This window comes from Mustela nigripes, chromosome 13 (genome assembly GCF_022355385.1).
Source record: "Mustela nigripes isolate SB6536 chromosome 13, MUSNIG.SB6536, whole genome shotgun sequence".
In the NCBI taxonomy this organism is placed as follows: Eukaryota; Metazoa; Chordata; class Mammalia; order Carnivora; family Mustelidae; genus Mustela; species Mustela nigripes.
In genome coordinates, this window is record NC_081569.1 from 83,586,867 (window position 1) to 83,603,998 (window position 17,132).

The 17,132-nt window shown below is 36.1% G+C and overlaps 1 protein-coding gene across 2 annotated transcripts in view; it reads left to right on the forward strand.

Moving 5' to 3' along the window:
- The window catches only part of PRORP (protein only RNase P catalytic subunit), a 140,395-nt gene that overhangs the window by 47,828 nt on the left and 75,435 nt on the right, over window positions 1-17,132 (forward strand). For both annotated transcript variants that reach the window (XM_059373073.1, XM_059373074.1), the window contains exon 5: window positions 1,508-1,615. In XM_059373073.1, coding sequence (XP_059229056.1) covers window positions 1,508-1,615 — 108 coding nt within the window. The remainder of the gene's footprint in view (window positions 1-1,507; window positions 1,616-17,132) is intronic.

The window sequence follows — 17,132 nt, forward strand, 5'->3', positions numbered from 1 at the left end:
TGCCCCTGTTTATTAATCTTTTAATTGTATATTGGACATTGTGGGGAACACAATGCAAAGGCTAAAGATTCTGTTATCTTTTCCCAGAGGTTATTAATTTTTTGCTTTGCCAGGGTGTTATAGTTGGTTAGACTGACTACAAACTCTGTCATCTTCGTAATGGATAGTAACTGAAATCTCTGCTCAAGTCTTTTAAGTGTTTCATTGGTTGCTTTTCCTGGGCCCATGGAGTCTTCTCCATGCATGTATAAATAAGAGTTAGCCAAGGATTTGGGCAGAATTACGCAGACTTTTGTGATTCCCTCCTTTGTAGCATCCACTTTCTCACTTTCCAGCCTCTCTGACATACCTAAATGCTGTGTTCTGATTTCTCAAACCAGTAAGTCTGCAGTTTTCTGCTTGATTTCCAGCCACCTCTGCCAGCCGTTCGAACTGGAGAGTTCCCTTTGGGAAAAAGCCATATACAGGCACATTTCACCGGGTACGGTCATCCACAGGTAGATAACAAACCACCCAAATACAGTGGGTTTAAACAGAAACGCTTACTGTTTTTATTATCTCATAGTTCTTGAGTTTGACTAGACTCTAGTTGTGTGGCTCTTGCTAGGGTATTCTACCATTCTAATTAAAAGGGGGCTGAAGTGTTGAATTCTTCATCATCCTCATGGGGCTGATGGTTGATGCTGGCTATTGGATGGGACTCAGTTGGACTATCAGGGAGCCACACTGTCTTTCAACTTTTGCATTCCATTGAATTTCTGCCTGCTTTTGGTCATTTTCTAATACCTTCAAATAGTTGTTTTTCATATAGAATTTATGTTATGTGATAGTCCAGTACAGACTACACTATCATTACCAGTGATGAAACTCCCACTTCTCCTTTTCTTTCCTCCATAGTACACATCACACTTGACATTTAAAATAATTTATTAACTGATTTATTTGGTTTATTTTGTGTCTTCTTCCACTAAAATGCAGGCTCCATTAGAGTTTTGTCTCTTTAGTAATTGCTGGGCACATAGTAGATGCCCCACAAATATTTGTTGCCTATTTCAACTCCTCAAAATAGCTAAAAGTAAACAAAATAGTCTTGATGACCAAAGAGGGGCTATTATAGAGCCTTGTTCTTTCAACACTGTTGCACTGGTAGGCTAGCATATTTGAGATTTACATCTCCTTGGCTTAAGAGCAGGTTATAGATTCTGACATTTCATTTTCATCATGAATGCCACGTTGAGTCAGTTTAGCAGGCGCGAGCTGATTATGGATCAAATGCAATTAGCATGTGGAAGTGCTGTATGAAGTGTGAAGAAGCATTTCAAATAATTTCATGCAGTTTCATCTCATAGTCTGGTCTTTTCAGATTTCATTTCAAAGTTATTTTTGAGTTTGTATTTTTAAGGGGTATTTTTACTTACCAGAACAATAATAAAAGTCATAACAATGAGCTTATAATAAAGTCCTTGCTAAATTCTTATTAATATTTTGTCTGGCTTTTCTTTTTTAGGAACTCAAGAGATTTCAGAGCTTTGTAAAATGCTGCCCTCCTTTCGATATCGTCATTGATGGGCTCAATGTTGCCAAAACATTTCCTAAAGTTCGTGAATCTCAAGTTGTAAGTACAGGTTTTATATTGTTATTCCAAATCTCTAGGAATATTTATTGTACTTGTTTGTGATCTTCATTGGGTTTTTTAACTCCCCATTTTTCCTTCCTCTAAAAATAAGCTCCAGAAGGTGTCCCAGCAACTAACTCCTTATCTAAGAGTCACTGTTTTCGTCTCGGGCAAGTAAGTGGCTCTTCTAGACTGGCCAAGAGTGATTAAAAAGTCCACGTAATAGGGGAACCTGGGTGGCTCAGTTCATTAAGTATCTGACTCTTGATTTCACTCAGGTCTTGATCTCAGGGTCATGAGTTCCAAGTTCTGTGTTGGGCTCCATGCTGGGTGTAGAGCCTTCTTAAAAAAAAGTCTACTTAATAAAGGGCCATTTCAGACCTTTTCCATATATAATTTTTAACTGACCTTTTTTCTACATCTGCATTTCTTCTTTGGCTTGATAGAGAAATGACTCTATCATTTCTCTGTGTTACATTGTCTGTTTGATGTTTATCAACATAAAATATCAAGAGATATTAATATATTTGTTTTTTCCAAACATTGTGTACTCATAAATAAATCTAAATAGTTCTTTTTTTGTAAAGTGATCATTTGTTCTGTGAGTTTATAAGTGTCACAGTTTTTCATAGCAGTAGTGAGCAATTATTTTGACCCCTTTTTATAGATTAGAATATTAGAAAAGTAAAATGAATTTTGTATAGCAAATCCTTAGAACGTAGTCATAACATCGAAGTTCAACTGTAGAGAGCTCCTGGGTTTCAAGCTTGTGGTTCTCTCTCTCTCTCTTTTTTTTTTTTCAAGATTTATTTATTTATTTGAGATAGAGTAGGGAGAGGGGCAGAGGGGGAGAATCTCCAGCATACTCCCCGCTGAGCACAGAGCCCAACATGGGACTCAGTCCCACAACCCTGAGATCATGACCTGAGCTAAAATCAAGATTCAGATGATTAACTGACTGAGCCAACCCAGGCACCACCAAGTTTATGGTTCTTATTGTTCATAATTTTTTGCCATTCATCTGTAGTTAATCAGTGTTATTTCTTAAAAATTGCTGCCAACTTAAAAGCTGTTCCTCAGAGATGCTACTAGTCCATTTTGACCATTTTTACTCAAAAAGCTTATAAGTACACAAAGTATAGGTTGATTTAAAGAAGTTTCTTTATATGCATTTCTTTTATGTTTGTGCATCCATTTTCGTGGTCAAGTATGTACTTTTCAATCCTTTTTTTTTTTTTTAAACAAAAAACAAAAAAAGCAAGTTGAAAATATTTTATCTTTTAGGTACTTGAAGGGATCTTTGAGGCAGTAATTTTGAAAAGGGCAAAATCAGAAAATGAAACATAAAATTACTGTCTCTAATGTATGATGGAGCTCAGACTCAGAAGGGCTCATTCTAAAAAGTTCCTGTGAGAAGTAAAGTTTTGTATTTGTTTACCTTTTGACTTTCAGCTTCACATAAAGTATTAAAAATTGACTTCCCTAAATTGGGTGAACATTTTTGGGGAAAGTAGCACTTTGAAAATGATGTAGTAGATACATTCCCTTGCATTATGTGAGAAAAATTTGCACATTTGGAAAGATCCTAGCAGATTGTGGCAAACTAAGAGGAAAAGAACAAATAATTGACCAGTGAGATCATAGGCATCTGTCACTGCTTTTAGTTTTTACTTTCAAAATAATTTAATGTGGGCAACACTTTATGTGACAGGTAATTGGTATTACTCAGCTCTTCAAAGTCCCATTATCTTGTGACAGCTCCACTGACATTATGTTTGGAAAACCACAGCTCAGAGGCTCAGCTTAGAGAAGCCACCTGAATAAGGAAGACAGAAAACATCTCCTTCTCAAGTTTTTTCCTCAAATCTCTGAAGTTAGAGATTGGTAAAAAATAAAGATATATTGTATTTTTCATAGTCTGTTCTCTCTCCTTTTTTTTTTTGATAAATCTATTGTTAGGCCCTTTTGTGGCTTATTTTTATTCTTTAACACTTTCTAGCTTGTCAGAACTAGCTTCCCAGTTTTTCTGTTAATCTTTTAAAGAGGATTTTAGTTTAGCAGTTAAGAATAAGGATTCTAGGGGTGCCTGACTGGTTCAGTAAGTTAAGTATCCAACTCTCTTTTTTTTTTTTATTGAGATGTTTTTATTTATTCAAGAGAGAGGGAGAGAGATCACAGAGGGGGAGAGAGAAGCAGACACACCACTGAGCAGAGAACCCAATGCAAGACTTGATCCCAGAACCCTGAGACCATGACCTTAGCCAAAAGCCTAACTGACTGAGCCATCCAGGGGCTCTTAGTATCCGTCTCTTCATTTCTGATCAGGTCGTGATCTCAGGGTTCTGAGATCCAGCCCCATGCTAGCTCTGTGCTGTTCGTGGAGCCTTCTCTCTCCCTCTGCCTCTCCACCCCTTCTTCCCCACCCTTGCTTGATCGCTTTCTCTCTCAAAAGGAAAAAAAAAAATAAGCATTCTGGAGTCAGGCTTTTTGAATTCCAGTCCTGGCTCTTCCACTTTTAAGAGTGTTCATGGTTTGAGCAAATTGCTTAACCTCTTTGTGCCTTAGTTTTGCAGTGTAAAATCGAGAGAACAATAGTACTTATCTCACAAAGGTGTTGTAAAGAATAAATGAGTTAGTATATGTAAGCATTTTGGATGTTGTAAATATCTAATAGGTATAACTGTTATTGTGATTACTATTCAGATAAATTTCCTAACTGGAACTGTAATTCTTGCTTTCAGTAGACCCTTATTTGGTAGTTTTTTCCTGTCAGGTGGCCTATTCAATAGAATTAAAAGGAATACAAAGCTCTACCCTTATTAGACTCAATCTAGGTAAGATACTTAAATAATAATTGAGAAGTGAAGCCTGTATCATCAAAAACTTAAGAAAAAGTTTAAATATGACTTTAAGAAATTTTATTTTCCTCTGATTATAAAAGTAAGGCACATAGAAAATCTGGAAATTACAGTAAAGAAAATCATATACAGCTTTATCATGGAACAATAACCACTGTCGGTGTTTTATTTCTTGCAGCATTTTTCCATTTTCTTACCTAGTTGAGCTTCAACTTTGTAAATAATTGTATATCAACATTTTAATTCACAGTTGTTGAAAGCTCTCAATAAAAATGAAACTATATAAGAAGTAGAAGAAAACATGTACTTTTAAAAATATTTGAGATAGGGGTGCCGCCTCTCTGCCTGCTTGTGATCCTTGTCTAATAAAAGTCAAATAAATGGATAAACTTAAAAAAAATTTTGAGATAGAAGCACGTTTGAAGCGTATACAAAGTATAGGAGTCCTATACTCGACACAAAAAAATACTGTAAACATTGTTCAAAGATAACAACAAGGAGAAAAAATTCTTTATAGCACATGTGGCAAAAGGGCTAATTTTCTGATACTACCATTGTCTCTTATAAGCCGTAAGAAAAAGATGAACCATCCAGTAGATTCATGTTTATAGATGTGCAAATAAAAAATATTTGTCTTCCAGATTGGCAGACTTTAAAAAGTTGTTAGCATCCAATATTTTGAATGGTTTCGAAAGGTAGGGAGAAGAGTATCAGTACAGTATTTTGGGTAGGTGATTTGACAACTTTGAATACCTAAAATGTTGAAATATTCCTTGTAGGAACTGATGTAGTCACACAAACACATAAAGTTATATTTCCAAGTATGTAAGTTAACCATTATTTGTAGACAAAAAAGTCTAATCAACCTAAATATATATCAGTCTAGGTCCTGATATAAATTGAAACATCCATTTTATTTATTTTTTAGTTTTAATTCCAGTATAGTTAACATACAGTATTAAATTAGTTTTAAGTGTACAATGTACTGACTCAACAATTCTATACATTACTCAATGCTCATCATGATAAGTGTACTCTTAATCCCCTTCACCTCATTCACCCATCCCCCATCCACCTCCCCTCTGATAACCATGAATTTGTTCTTTTGAAATATCTATTTTAAATGAATGAGGTAGATTTGTACATGCTGATATAGAATAATAGCCAAATTAGTAAGCAATTTGAAGAATAAAAAGCAATTTGCAGAATAAAAGCAGTTTGAAGAATAAAAGCTTATATGGCCCCACTTATGTTAAAACAAAATAAAAGATTATCTGTATAAAAGTTCGTTAGATAACTTTGTATATGCCCAGAAATTTTCTAGAAAGTACCCATAAAATCTTAAGAGTAAAAAACTTTTGGAGGTGGAGATAGTATATAAGAAAATGAGAGGATTTCAGTTTTTCATTTTTTTTTTTCAATTTACAATGAGTATGTATTACTTTAAAATAAAGAGCAAACCACCATCAGGTTAAAAAAGAAATGATGAGGCATTCTTGGTAAATATTCTAAAATATCTATATAATCCTTTGTATCTTATGGATGTACCACAGCTCTTTAATCATTTCACTGTTGATGGGCATATCAGATTGTTTTCCATTTTTCACTCCAGTAAATAATGTTTGGGACATCTCTGTGCCGCTTTCAGATGATTTCTTTAAAATAGATTCTCAGAAATGGAAGTCAAAGAGTGTGGATATTTTAAGGCCTCAGTACATATTGCCAAATAGCTTTCCAAAATGATTGTAGCAATTTATACTCCTGCAAAGCCTCCAAGTTGAAGTTTCTTCAAGGTTGCTTATTACATGATTGTTGCAACTATTGAGCTACATTTGTGCTGTGAATCTGTTACATGAAAAGAGCTGGACAGTCTCCCACCCCCATTTTTTAGATTTCAAACATTTGTTAACAAAATTAAATAGTCCAGAAAGGTAATATTCTTGGCTTGTCAAGATATTCTTGATATGTCCTCTTTATTTCCATCTCTTACTATAGTCACCTGTAAGTAGGAGTAAAGGATATACTAGGAATCCTATTTCTGTGTGCCTTAAGCTTTTTCATCTGCGTGATGAAGTTTCTGGATATTTTCTGTGGCGTAATGCAGAGATCATTTATGTTCTTGCCATGAACTTTATGTATAATACGTTACAAATTCTTGGTCTTTTTCCATTAATTGCTAATTACGAATCTTAACAGTGTTCTCCATAAGTCAGCTCATAGATAAGAAAAGACCATTTTTACCTTCATTATTGAGGGATTGCATATCTTGGTCTCAGGGCGTATAGCTTAGTAGTGACAGAGGTCAAGGAGCTAAAAATAAGTTCTTAAGAATTTATTCTTTCAATTTTTATATATATCTTTCTTGTATTTTAATTTTCTGAAGCCAGATTATGTCTTATATAGGATGTCAGCAGAACCTTGCCAGTTGCCATGTGGAGTTGAGACTTATTGGCAGTTGGCATTGCATGGGTACGTGTGAATTTAGCTGTAGGGACATAACATAGGTCTGTCTATCCGCTTGTGACCTCAGTTGAGTTCGTTGAATTGGCAGCTCTACACAGTTTAATATTAACATTAATCTGAACTTTAAGTATTTCCTGAAGGTTTTCTAACATTTCAGTAAAAGGTAATGGTAATTGACATGTTTTTTGGAATGAGGTACAGAATTTTGAAGCAAGGAGAGGTTGTTATAACTGATTTTTGCATTTTAAAAAGTTGTCACTCAGGCAACAAACTTCTGCCTGGCAAAACTTTCCCATAGACATTCAAGTCGATTACCTTGCTTGGTAAATAAGAAAAAAAAATGTTTACAACACATGTAAACAAAGGCAGAATAGCAAAATTCATTGAAAAAAAAGCAGTAATCAATGTGGAATACAGATAATACCCCCTTATTCTTCAGTCTTTGCTGTTGGTCCTAAAAGTGATCTAAGAAGTAAAGATGAAGAACACAGTTTCTAAGGAGAATGGTATGTAATTTATCACCATGAGACTATACAAGCTCTTATAGCCAAAAGTGATTCAAAAGAGCATTTAACTTAGATGTGAAGGTTTGTATTTAAATGTTACTTATGAATCTGAAAGAAGAATATGGTATTGAAAGGTATGGGTTAATATATGATTTTGTTGTTTACTGAAAAAGAGAAGTTTTTTGCTGAAAAGTTATTACTAAATAAATATTTAGACTGTGTTTATCCTTCACTTGCTGGTGTCTTAATACAGGATATACATGCAGGATATACTAAATGAAAATGGAGCTGTAAAGTCCATGATTAGATTTTACTTTAGGCATAATTTAGGGTCTTTTTTTTTTTTTTAGATTTTATCTATTTATTTGACAGAGAAAGATCACAAGTAGCAGAGAGGCAGGCAGAGAGAGAGAGAGAGAGAAGCAGGTTTACCGCTGAGCAGAGAGCCTGACTCAGGACTTGATCCCAGAACCCTGAGATCATGACCTGAGCCGAAGGCAGTGGCCCAACCCACTGAGCCACCCAGGCGCCCATAATTTAGGGTCTTGATGAAGTCCTACCTCAATTCTTTCATATCTGCATTAGTTTTCTTTTTATTTTATTGAGATCAGCCTTTTAAAGTATACAATCCAGGTGTGCCTGGGTACCTTGGTCCTTTAAGCCTCTGACTCTTGATCTCCGCTCAGGTCTTGACCTCGGAGTTGTGAGTTCAAGCCCCACCTTGGGCTCCACCCTGGCATGGAGCCTATTTTTTAAAAAATTAAAATAAAATAAAACAATAAAAATTAAAATTAAAAATATGTATAAAGTGTATAGTCCAACTAATTTTTGGCTTTTTAGTTAAGATCAAGTGTAAAATGTACAATCCAGTGGTTTTTTAGTATATTCAACAAAGTTTTGCAACCGTTACCACTATCTAATTCCAGAATATTTTCATTCCCCAAAGTAACACCATAGCCATTAGTCACTTCCAGTTTCTTCTTCCCCTTAGTCCCATGGCAACTACTAATCTGCTTTCTGTCTTTATGGATTTGCCTGTTCTGGACATTTCATATTTTCACTTAGCATAATGTTTCCGAAGTTCATCTATTTATAACGTGAATCACTATTTTATTCCTTTTTATTGCAAAATAATATTCCTTTGAATAGATAGGTCACATTTTATTTATCTATTCATAGTTTGTAGACATTTGGGTTATTTCTACTCTTTGGCTATTGAGAATAGTGTTGCTGGGAACATTTCACATAAAGGCGTTTGTGTGGATGTGTTTTCTTTCTTTTTTTTAAGTTGCACAGAGAACTCTATCGACACTGAGGAATTACCTTCCTGAATGGCACCCCAAGGCGTGGGTATAGATTAAATGACCTTTTAGGGTTACAGCCTTTTAGAAAGGTTAGTCTTGATTCAAAGTCCAGCTCTAGAAAAGCAGATCTTTTTACAGAAAATAAAATAGCTGACTCTAGCCAACAAACTGAATATTTAATGAACTACCCCTTTTAAGGAGAAATTTTAATTTTATTTGATATTTTTTCATCGCGATGCGTATACTCTTTAATATCCATCACCTAGTTCACCCACTGCCTTCATTTCCCTTCTGGTAGCCATCAGTTTGTTCTCTGTAGTTTAAGAGTCTGTTTCTTCATTTGTCTTTCTCTATTTTTTTCCTCTGCTCATTTGTTTTGTTTCTTAAATTCTAAAAATGAGGGAAATTGTAAGTGTTTTCCTCTGACTGGGTTATTTTGCTTAGCATTATATACTCTAGCTCTATTATGTTGTTGCAAATGACAATGTTCTTTTTATGGCTGAATAATATTCCATTACACACACACACACACACACAGAGCCCACATCTTCTTTATCCATTCATCTATTGATGGAGATGGACACAGACTACTTGTATAGTTTGGCTATTATAAATAATGGTGCAATGTACACAGGGGTGCATGTATTCCTTTGAATTAGTGTTTTTGTATTTTGGGAGTGAATACCCAGTAGTGCAATCACTGGTTTGTAGGGTAGTTCTGTTTTTAATTTTTTGAGGAATATTCATACTGTTTTCCACAATGGCCGTGCCATTTTGCATTCTCACCCATAATGTGAGAGGGTTCCTTTTCTCTACATCCTTGCCAACACGTGTCAGTTTTTGTGTTTTTTTACTTTTGCCATTCTCACAGTTATGAGGTAATATCTCATGGTAATTTTGATTTGCGTTTTTCTGATGATCACTGGTTATGGGCATGTTTTCATGTGTCTGTTGGCCACCTGTGTATATTCTTTAGAGAAATGTCTGTTTGTGTCTTCTGCCCATTTTTTAATTGGATGATTTGATTTTTGATATTCAGTTGTATCAGTTCTTTATATATTTTAGATAGTAACCCTTTATGGGATATGTTGTTTGCAAATGTCTTTTCCCATTTAGTAGATTGCCTTTTCGTTTTGTTAACTGTTTCCTCCACTGTGCAGAATCTTTTTATTTCAACATTGTCCCAATAGTTTATTGTTGCTTTTATTTCCCTTACCTCAGGTGACCTATCTAGAAAAATGTTCTATGGCCAATGTGCCATAGAGCATACTCCCTGTGCTCTCTTTAAGGATTTTTATGGTTTCAGGTCTCACATTTAGGTCTTTAATCCATTTTGACTTTATTTCTGTGTATGGTATAAGAAAGTGGTCCAGTTTCATTCTTTAGCATGTAGCTATCTTATTTTCCCAGCAACATTTGTTGAAAAGACTTTTTCCCATTGTATATTCATTCATCCTTTGTCGAAGGTTAATTGACTATATAATTGTGGGTTTATTTCTGGGTTTTCTATGCCATTGATCTATGTGTCTGTTTTTGTGCCATTACTTTACCGTTTTATAACTACCTCTTTGTAATATGACTGAAGTCTGGAATTGTGATACCTCCAGTTTTGGTTGTTTTTCAAGATTGCTCTGGCTCGTGGCACCTGAGTGGCTCAGTGGGTTAAGCCTCTGCCTTTGGCTCAGGTCATGATCTCAGGGTCCTGGATGGAGCCCCACATCGGGCTCTCTGCTCAGCAGGGAGCCTGTTTCCCCCTCTCTCTCTGCTGCCCCTCTGCCTACTTGTGATCCCTCTCTCTCTGTCAAATAAATAAAATCTTTAAAAAAGATTGCTTTGGCTATTCAGGGTCTTTTAAGATTCCATACAAATTTCCGGATTGTTTATTCTAGTTCTATGAAAAGTGCTACTGGTATTTTGATAGGGATTTCACTAAATCTTTAGATTGCTTTGAATAGTATAGCCAGTTTAACAGTATTTTTTCTTCAAACACATGATCGTGGAATGTCTTTCCATTTTTTTGTGTTATCTTGAGTTTCTTTTATCAATAGTTTATAGTTTTCAAGTCTTTCACCTTTTTGGTTAAGTTTATTCCTAAATATTTTATTGTCTTTGTATAGTTGTACTTGGGATTGTTTTCTTCATTTCACTTTCTGCTGCTTCATTATTAGTGTAAAGAAAACCAATAGACTTCTGTACATTGATTTTGTATCCTGAAACTTCACTGAATTCATTTATCAGGTTTAGTCGTTTTTGGTGGCATCTTTAGGATTTTCTATATGTACTATCATGTCATCTACAAATAGTGCGAGTTTTACTTTTTCTTTACCAATTTGGATGCCTTTTATTTCTTTATGTTGTGGCTGGAACTTAAGTACTAGTACCGTAGAAGTGGTAAGAGCAGACATTCTTGTCTTGTCCCTGACCTGAAGGGAAAATCTCAGTTTCTCCCCATTGAGTGTGATGTTTGCTGTGGGTTTTTCACACAAGGCCTTTATTATATTGTGGTATGTTCCCTGTAGACCTACTTTGCAGAAGGCCTTCATTTTTTAAAATCATGATTGGGTATTACACTTTGTTGAATGCTTTTTCTGCATCTATTGGAATGATCTTGTGGTTTTTATCCTTCTCTTGGGATGTGACAAAGCACATTGATTGTTTTGTGAATATTGAACCACCCTTGCATCCTGGGAATAAATCCTGCTTGATCGTGGTGTCTTTTTAATGTATTGTTGGGTTCAGTTTGCTAGTATTTTGTTAAGGATTTTTGCATCTATATTTATGAAAGATACTGGACTCTAGTTCTCCTTTTTTGTGGTGCCTTTATCTGATTTTGGTATCAGAATGGTAATGGCCTCAGAATGAATTTGGAAGTTTTCCTTCCTCCAATATTTTTGAATAGGTTTTTTTTAAGACTTTTGTTTATTTGACAGAGAGGGTGAGGGAAGGGCAGAGGGAAAAGGAGAGGGAGAATCTCAAGCAGACACGGGGCTTTATCTCACAACCCTGAGATCATGACCTGAGCTGAAACCAAAAGTCAGACCCCAACCAACTGAACCACCCAGGCGCCCCTATTTTCGGAATAGTTTGAGGAGAATAGGTATTAATTCTTTTTCTTTTCTTTCTTTCTTTTTTTTTTTTTTAAGATTATTTATTTATTTATTTGACAGACAGAGATCACAAGTAGGCAGAGAGGCCAGCAGAGATGAAGAAGCAGACTCCCCGCTGAGCAGAGAGCCCGATGCAGGGCTCCATCCCAGGATCCTGGGATCATGACTTGAGCCGAAGGCAGAGGCTTTAACCCACTGAGCCACCCAGGCGCCCTGGTATTAATTCTTTTTTGAGGTTTTTCTAGAATTCGCCTCTGAAGCCATCTGGTCCTGGACTTTTGTTTGTTGGGAGTTTTTTGAATAGTGATTCAATTTTATTGCTGACAGTTGGCCTGCTGACCAAATTTTCTATTTCTTTCTGTTTTTGGTTATGTATTTCTAGGAATATACCCATTTTTTCTGAGTTATCCAGTTTGTTGGCATATAGGTTTTCATAATATCCTGTTACAGTGGTGTTTCTGTGGTGTTGGTTGTTATTTCTCCTCTTTCATTCGTGATTTTGTTTATTTGGATCCTCTCTCTTTGTTTTTAATGAGTCTGGCTAGAAGTTTATCAATTTTGTTGATCTTTCCAAAGAACTAGCTCCTGGTTTCATTAATCTGTTGTATTGTTTTTTTAGTTTCTATATCATTTAATTCTGTTCTAATCTCTTTAGAAATATTATTTGTTCATTTCAGAGAAAGAGAGAGAGAGGGTGAGTATGAGTGGAGGGAAGGACAGAGGGAGAGGGAGAGAGAATCTCAGGCGGACTTCGTGCTGAGCATGGAGTCAGCTCAGGGCTTGATCTCACAACCCGAAGATTATGACCCGAGCCAAAACCAAGAGTCAGACACTTACCTGACTAAGGTAGGTGCCCAGATGCCCCTATTTCTGTTCTAATCTTTATTATTTCCTTCCTTTTGCTGGATTTAGTTTATTCTTTTTCTAGCTCCTTCAGGTATAAGGTTAAGTTTTTTATTTGAGGTTTTTTTTTGTTTGTTTGTTTTGTTTTTTTGCTTCTTGAGGTAGGCCTATATTGCTATAAACTTGGTTTTTAGAACCACTTTTGCTGCATCGTGGACATGTTTTCTGTTCTTTTGGATATACACATGGAGGTAGAATTGCTAGGTCATATGGTAATTATTTAACTTTTTGAGGACCTGCCAAACTTCCAAAGCAGCTATACCATTTTACATTTCCATAGCAGTATCTAAGAGTTGTAGTTTCTCTACATCCTCACCAACATCTGCTATCATCAGTCTTTTTTATTATAACCGTCTAGTGCATATGAAGTGGTATCTTTTGTGGGTTTTGATTTGCATTTCCTAATGATGTAGGATGTTAAGTATCTTTTCGTGTGTATTGGCCATTTGTGTCTTTTCTTTGGAGACATAGCTCTTAAAATCCTCTATTTTTTTTTTTTTTCTTAAAGAGTTTATATATTTATTTGACAGAGAGAGAGAGAGATCACAAGTAGTCAGAGAGGCAGGCAGAGAGAGAGGAGAGAGCCCGATGCAGGGCTCGATCCCAGGACCCTGAGATCATGACCTGAGCCGAAGGCAGAAGCTTTAACCCACTGAGCCACCCAGGCGCCCCAATCTACCTATTTTTTAATAGGGTTACTTGTCTTTTTATTATTGAATTGTAATTTTTTATATGTTCTGAATAATAGACCTTTATCAGACATACAATTTGCAAATATATTCTCCCATTTGGATTGTATTTTCAGTTTCTTGGTGGTAACCTTTGAAGCACAAAAGTTTTTAGTTTTGATGAAGTCCAGTTTATCTATTTTTTTTTTCTTTTGTTGCCTGTCATTGTTGGTGTCATATCTAAAAATATCATTACCTAATCATGAAGATATATTCCTCTGTTTTCTTCTAAGAGTTCTAGAAGGTTTGCTACCAACCTTATAGATGTTTTTCAAGTATAAAGTATATCCTGCTTTAAAAATATATATCTAGTTTCAAATTTTCTGAAGGAGAAAGGTTCTGGTTTACATTTTTATTTTGAAGAAGAGGGAAGTGTTCTGAATCACCAACAGATTAATTATATAACCTCCAGTTTGAGGACAAAACGTCCTAGCTGGGAATCACAATGTAACTTCAGTTCCTGTCTATTGAGCACCTATTCCATGCCAGATACAGTTTTAAAATGTGAGGATATGTCTTTAGGCCAAAAATGTTAGGAATTGCTAGCATGATTAGACTAATGGTAACATGATTACCATGTTAATGCTAACCATGTTAATGCTAATGTCTAATGCTAACATGATTAGACTAATGGTCACCTTATCTAAACAAGACATTCGTAGTATATTGTGCACGTTGTTGTTTATTAATAGTGATCCTTGTATATGATTCTTTTCTTAAAAACTTCCCTAAAATGGGGGCGCCTCAGTGTCTCAGTTGTTGAGCATCTGCCTTCAGTTCAGGTCATGATCCCAGGGTCCCTGCTTGGTGGGGATCCTGCTTCTCCTTCTCCCTCTGCCTTCTGCTCTGCTTACTTGTACTCTCTCTCAAATAAGTAAATAAAATCTTTTTTAAAAAATTTGCCTAAAATGTCAGAATAGAGAATAGTGTTTACCCAAAATACTTGGATAAGAATTTGTTTTAAGTAAGTATTGCAGGGGACCTGGGTGGACCAGTCAGTTAAGTGGCTGCCTTCAGTTCAGGTCATGATCCTGGGATCTTGGGATCGAGCCCTACATCCGACTCTCTGTTCAGTGAGGAGCCTGCTTCTCCGTCTCCCTCTGCCTGCTACTCTGCCTGCTTGTGCTCTGTCTCTGTCAAATAAATGAATAAAAATTATTTTTAAAAAATTAAAAAAATAAATAAGTATTGCAAAACAGTTTTCATAACATTCATTTCTCCAGTATATGTTGTAATTTGAAGTCAAATTTGACTAAATTTTATATTTTTACTAATTTAAAGTGTCAGCTGTGAACTCTTGTACCCTTGAACCTTTGATCAACCTTTGTGTAGCACGTTCACATTACCTGCTGCAAGATACAGTATTTTGGATTTTCTTAGGTTGCATTTCTTTTATTTTAATAAACTTATCTCTTTAGAGCACTTTTAAGTTCATGAATCTTTTTATGAACAGCCATCCCCCAACAACATACTGTTTTGACTCTTAATAATACTTCTGAGGAAATGCATTGCATAGATAATCAGAAGTAAAAATTAAATTGTGTTTTTTAGAGCTTAAGTGAGTAGGTAATTGGCACCACCAGCTTCCTAATTGTTCAAGTCAAAAACCAAAGATCCTAACCTCAATTGTTCTTTTTCACTTGCCCCACATCCAGTTAACTAGCAAGTTTTATTGGTCATAACCCCTAAGTATATCCCATAATCTTACTATTTCTTTCTATCTCCATTAACATCATCTCTCATCTAATCTCCTAAGTGGTCTCCTTGCTTTTTCACCCTTGTCCCAGTGACTTTCACTTACCCTTAGAATAAGATCCAAGTTCCTGATCATGGAGTATTGTGCCTTTCATCACCTGAACTTTCCCTCTCTTTTTAGCCTCATGTCTTTATTTTTTTTTCCCCTCTTTCATTGAATTATGGACACACTAGAATTTTTCCTATTCCTCAAGCATACCGAACTTTTTCCTGCCTCGGTGTCTTTGTACTTGCTATTCCTTCAGCCTGTAATGTTCTTTCTTCTTTATCAGCACCTCATATGTCTTCCCTAATTCTTCTAAAGTAACTGCAGTCTGCTCTCCTACCTTCTGTGTATATTTTCAGTTATATCCACCTTACTTTCTTGGGTGGTGCATTAAATATGGACTCTAAAAAACAATCTGAGGGGTTTGAATTGGCGGGCGGGTGGAAGGTTGGGGTACCAGGTGGTGGGTATTACAGAGGGCACGGATTGCATGGAGCACTGGGTGTGGTGAAAAAATAATGAATACTGTTATGCCGAAAATAAATAAAAAATAAATTTTAAAAAATGGCCACAGATTCTCTGCAGTTCCTCTTATCAGGAAATGGAGTCTGTTTCCCATCTCTTGAATCTGAGCTTGCTTTATGGTTTGGTCTGAGGAGTAGAATGTGGCATAAATGACATTATGAGACTTCCAAGCACGGGCTCCACAGGCCATGCAGCTATGCTGTCACTCTATAGGAACTACCACCTTGTTAACAATCCCACATTAGTCTCTTCGTGGATGAGATGCCACATGAAAAGAGAGGGAGAAGGAGAAAGGGGGCAAGAGAAAGCATGTGCACAGCCATCTCCCCTAAGACTCCAGACACATGAGTAAGGTCATCTGGGATCTGCCAACTGATTTTGAACATGTGGATTGGCCTAAACAGTACCATGTAGAGCAGAGTAACTGTCTAGCTGAGCCAAACCCAAACTGGCAACCCATAGTACCTTGAGAAAATAAGTGGTTATTTTAATCCAGGTTTTGAGGTAGTTAATTATACAGCAATAGTTTATTTAATTCCTTCACAACACTTTGTAGCTACCACTACATATGCGTGGGGTTGCTTACTTTATTAAATTTCCAAACGATTTTGTGCATCTTGTTCACAGTTAGATTCTGAATACTGAGAAAAGGGCCTTGCACATAATAAATTGCACAGTAGATACTTAGTAAATGAATGAAACAGTGAACAAATAGATATAAAGTACATTGTATGACCTGTAGAAATAGCGTCTGGTTTTCCTTCAGGGTTAATTCTGAAAGACTTCTTGAGTTTCACCATTTTGCACCCTAGTTCACTTGCTAGCTTTGTGATCTCAGCTAAGACACTTAACTTCCTCATGCCTTACGTAAAGACTAAATGAGCTGATCCTTGAAAAGCACTTATTGCAGTACCTGGCACGTAGTCCAATACATTTTAATAGGAAAAACAACAACAACAACAACAACCAACAACCAGTCACCTTGTGAGTGCATTTATTTGTCCATGGCCTTAACTTTGTAGGAACAACAGCAAGGTCTTTTTTTATGTTGTGTTTAGTTTCCTAATTTAAATATAATGGAAAGTCTCCTCTTTGAGTTTTTTAGTTTGGGGAGTCTTCATTTTTTTTTAACTGATGCTTATTAGCTGAACTTGAGTCCCTAAATTTTTTTTTTAATATTTTATTTATTTATTTGACAGACAGAGATCAGAAGTAGGCAGAGAGGCAGGCAGAGAAGGGGGCGGGGGCGGGGCAGCAGGCAGCAGGCTCCCTGCCGAGCAGAGAGCCCGATGTGGGGCTCGATCCCAGGACCCTGGGATCATGACCTGAGCCGAAGGCAGAGGCTTTAACCCACTGAGCCACCCAGGCGCCCCGTCCTTAAA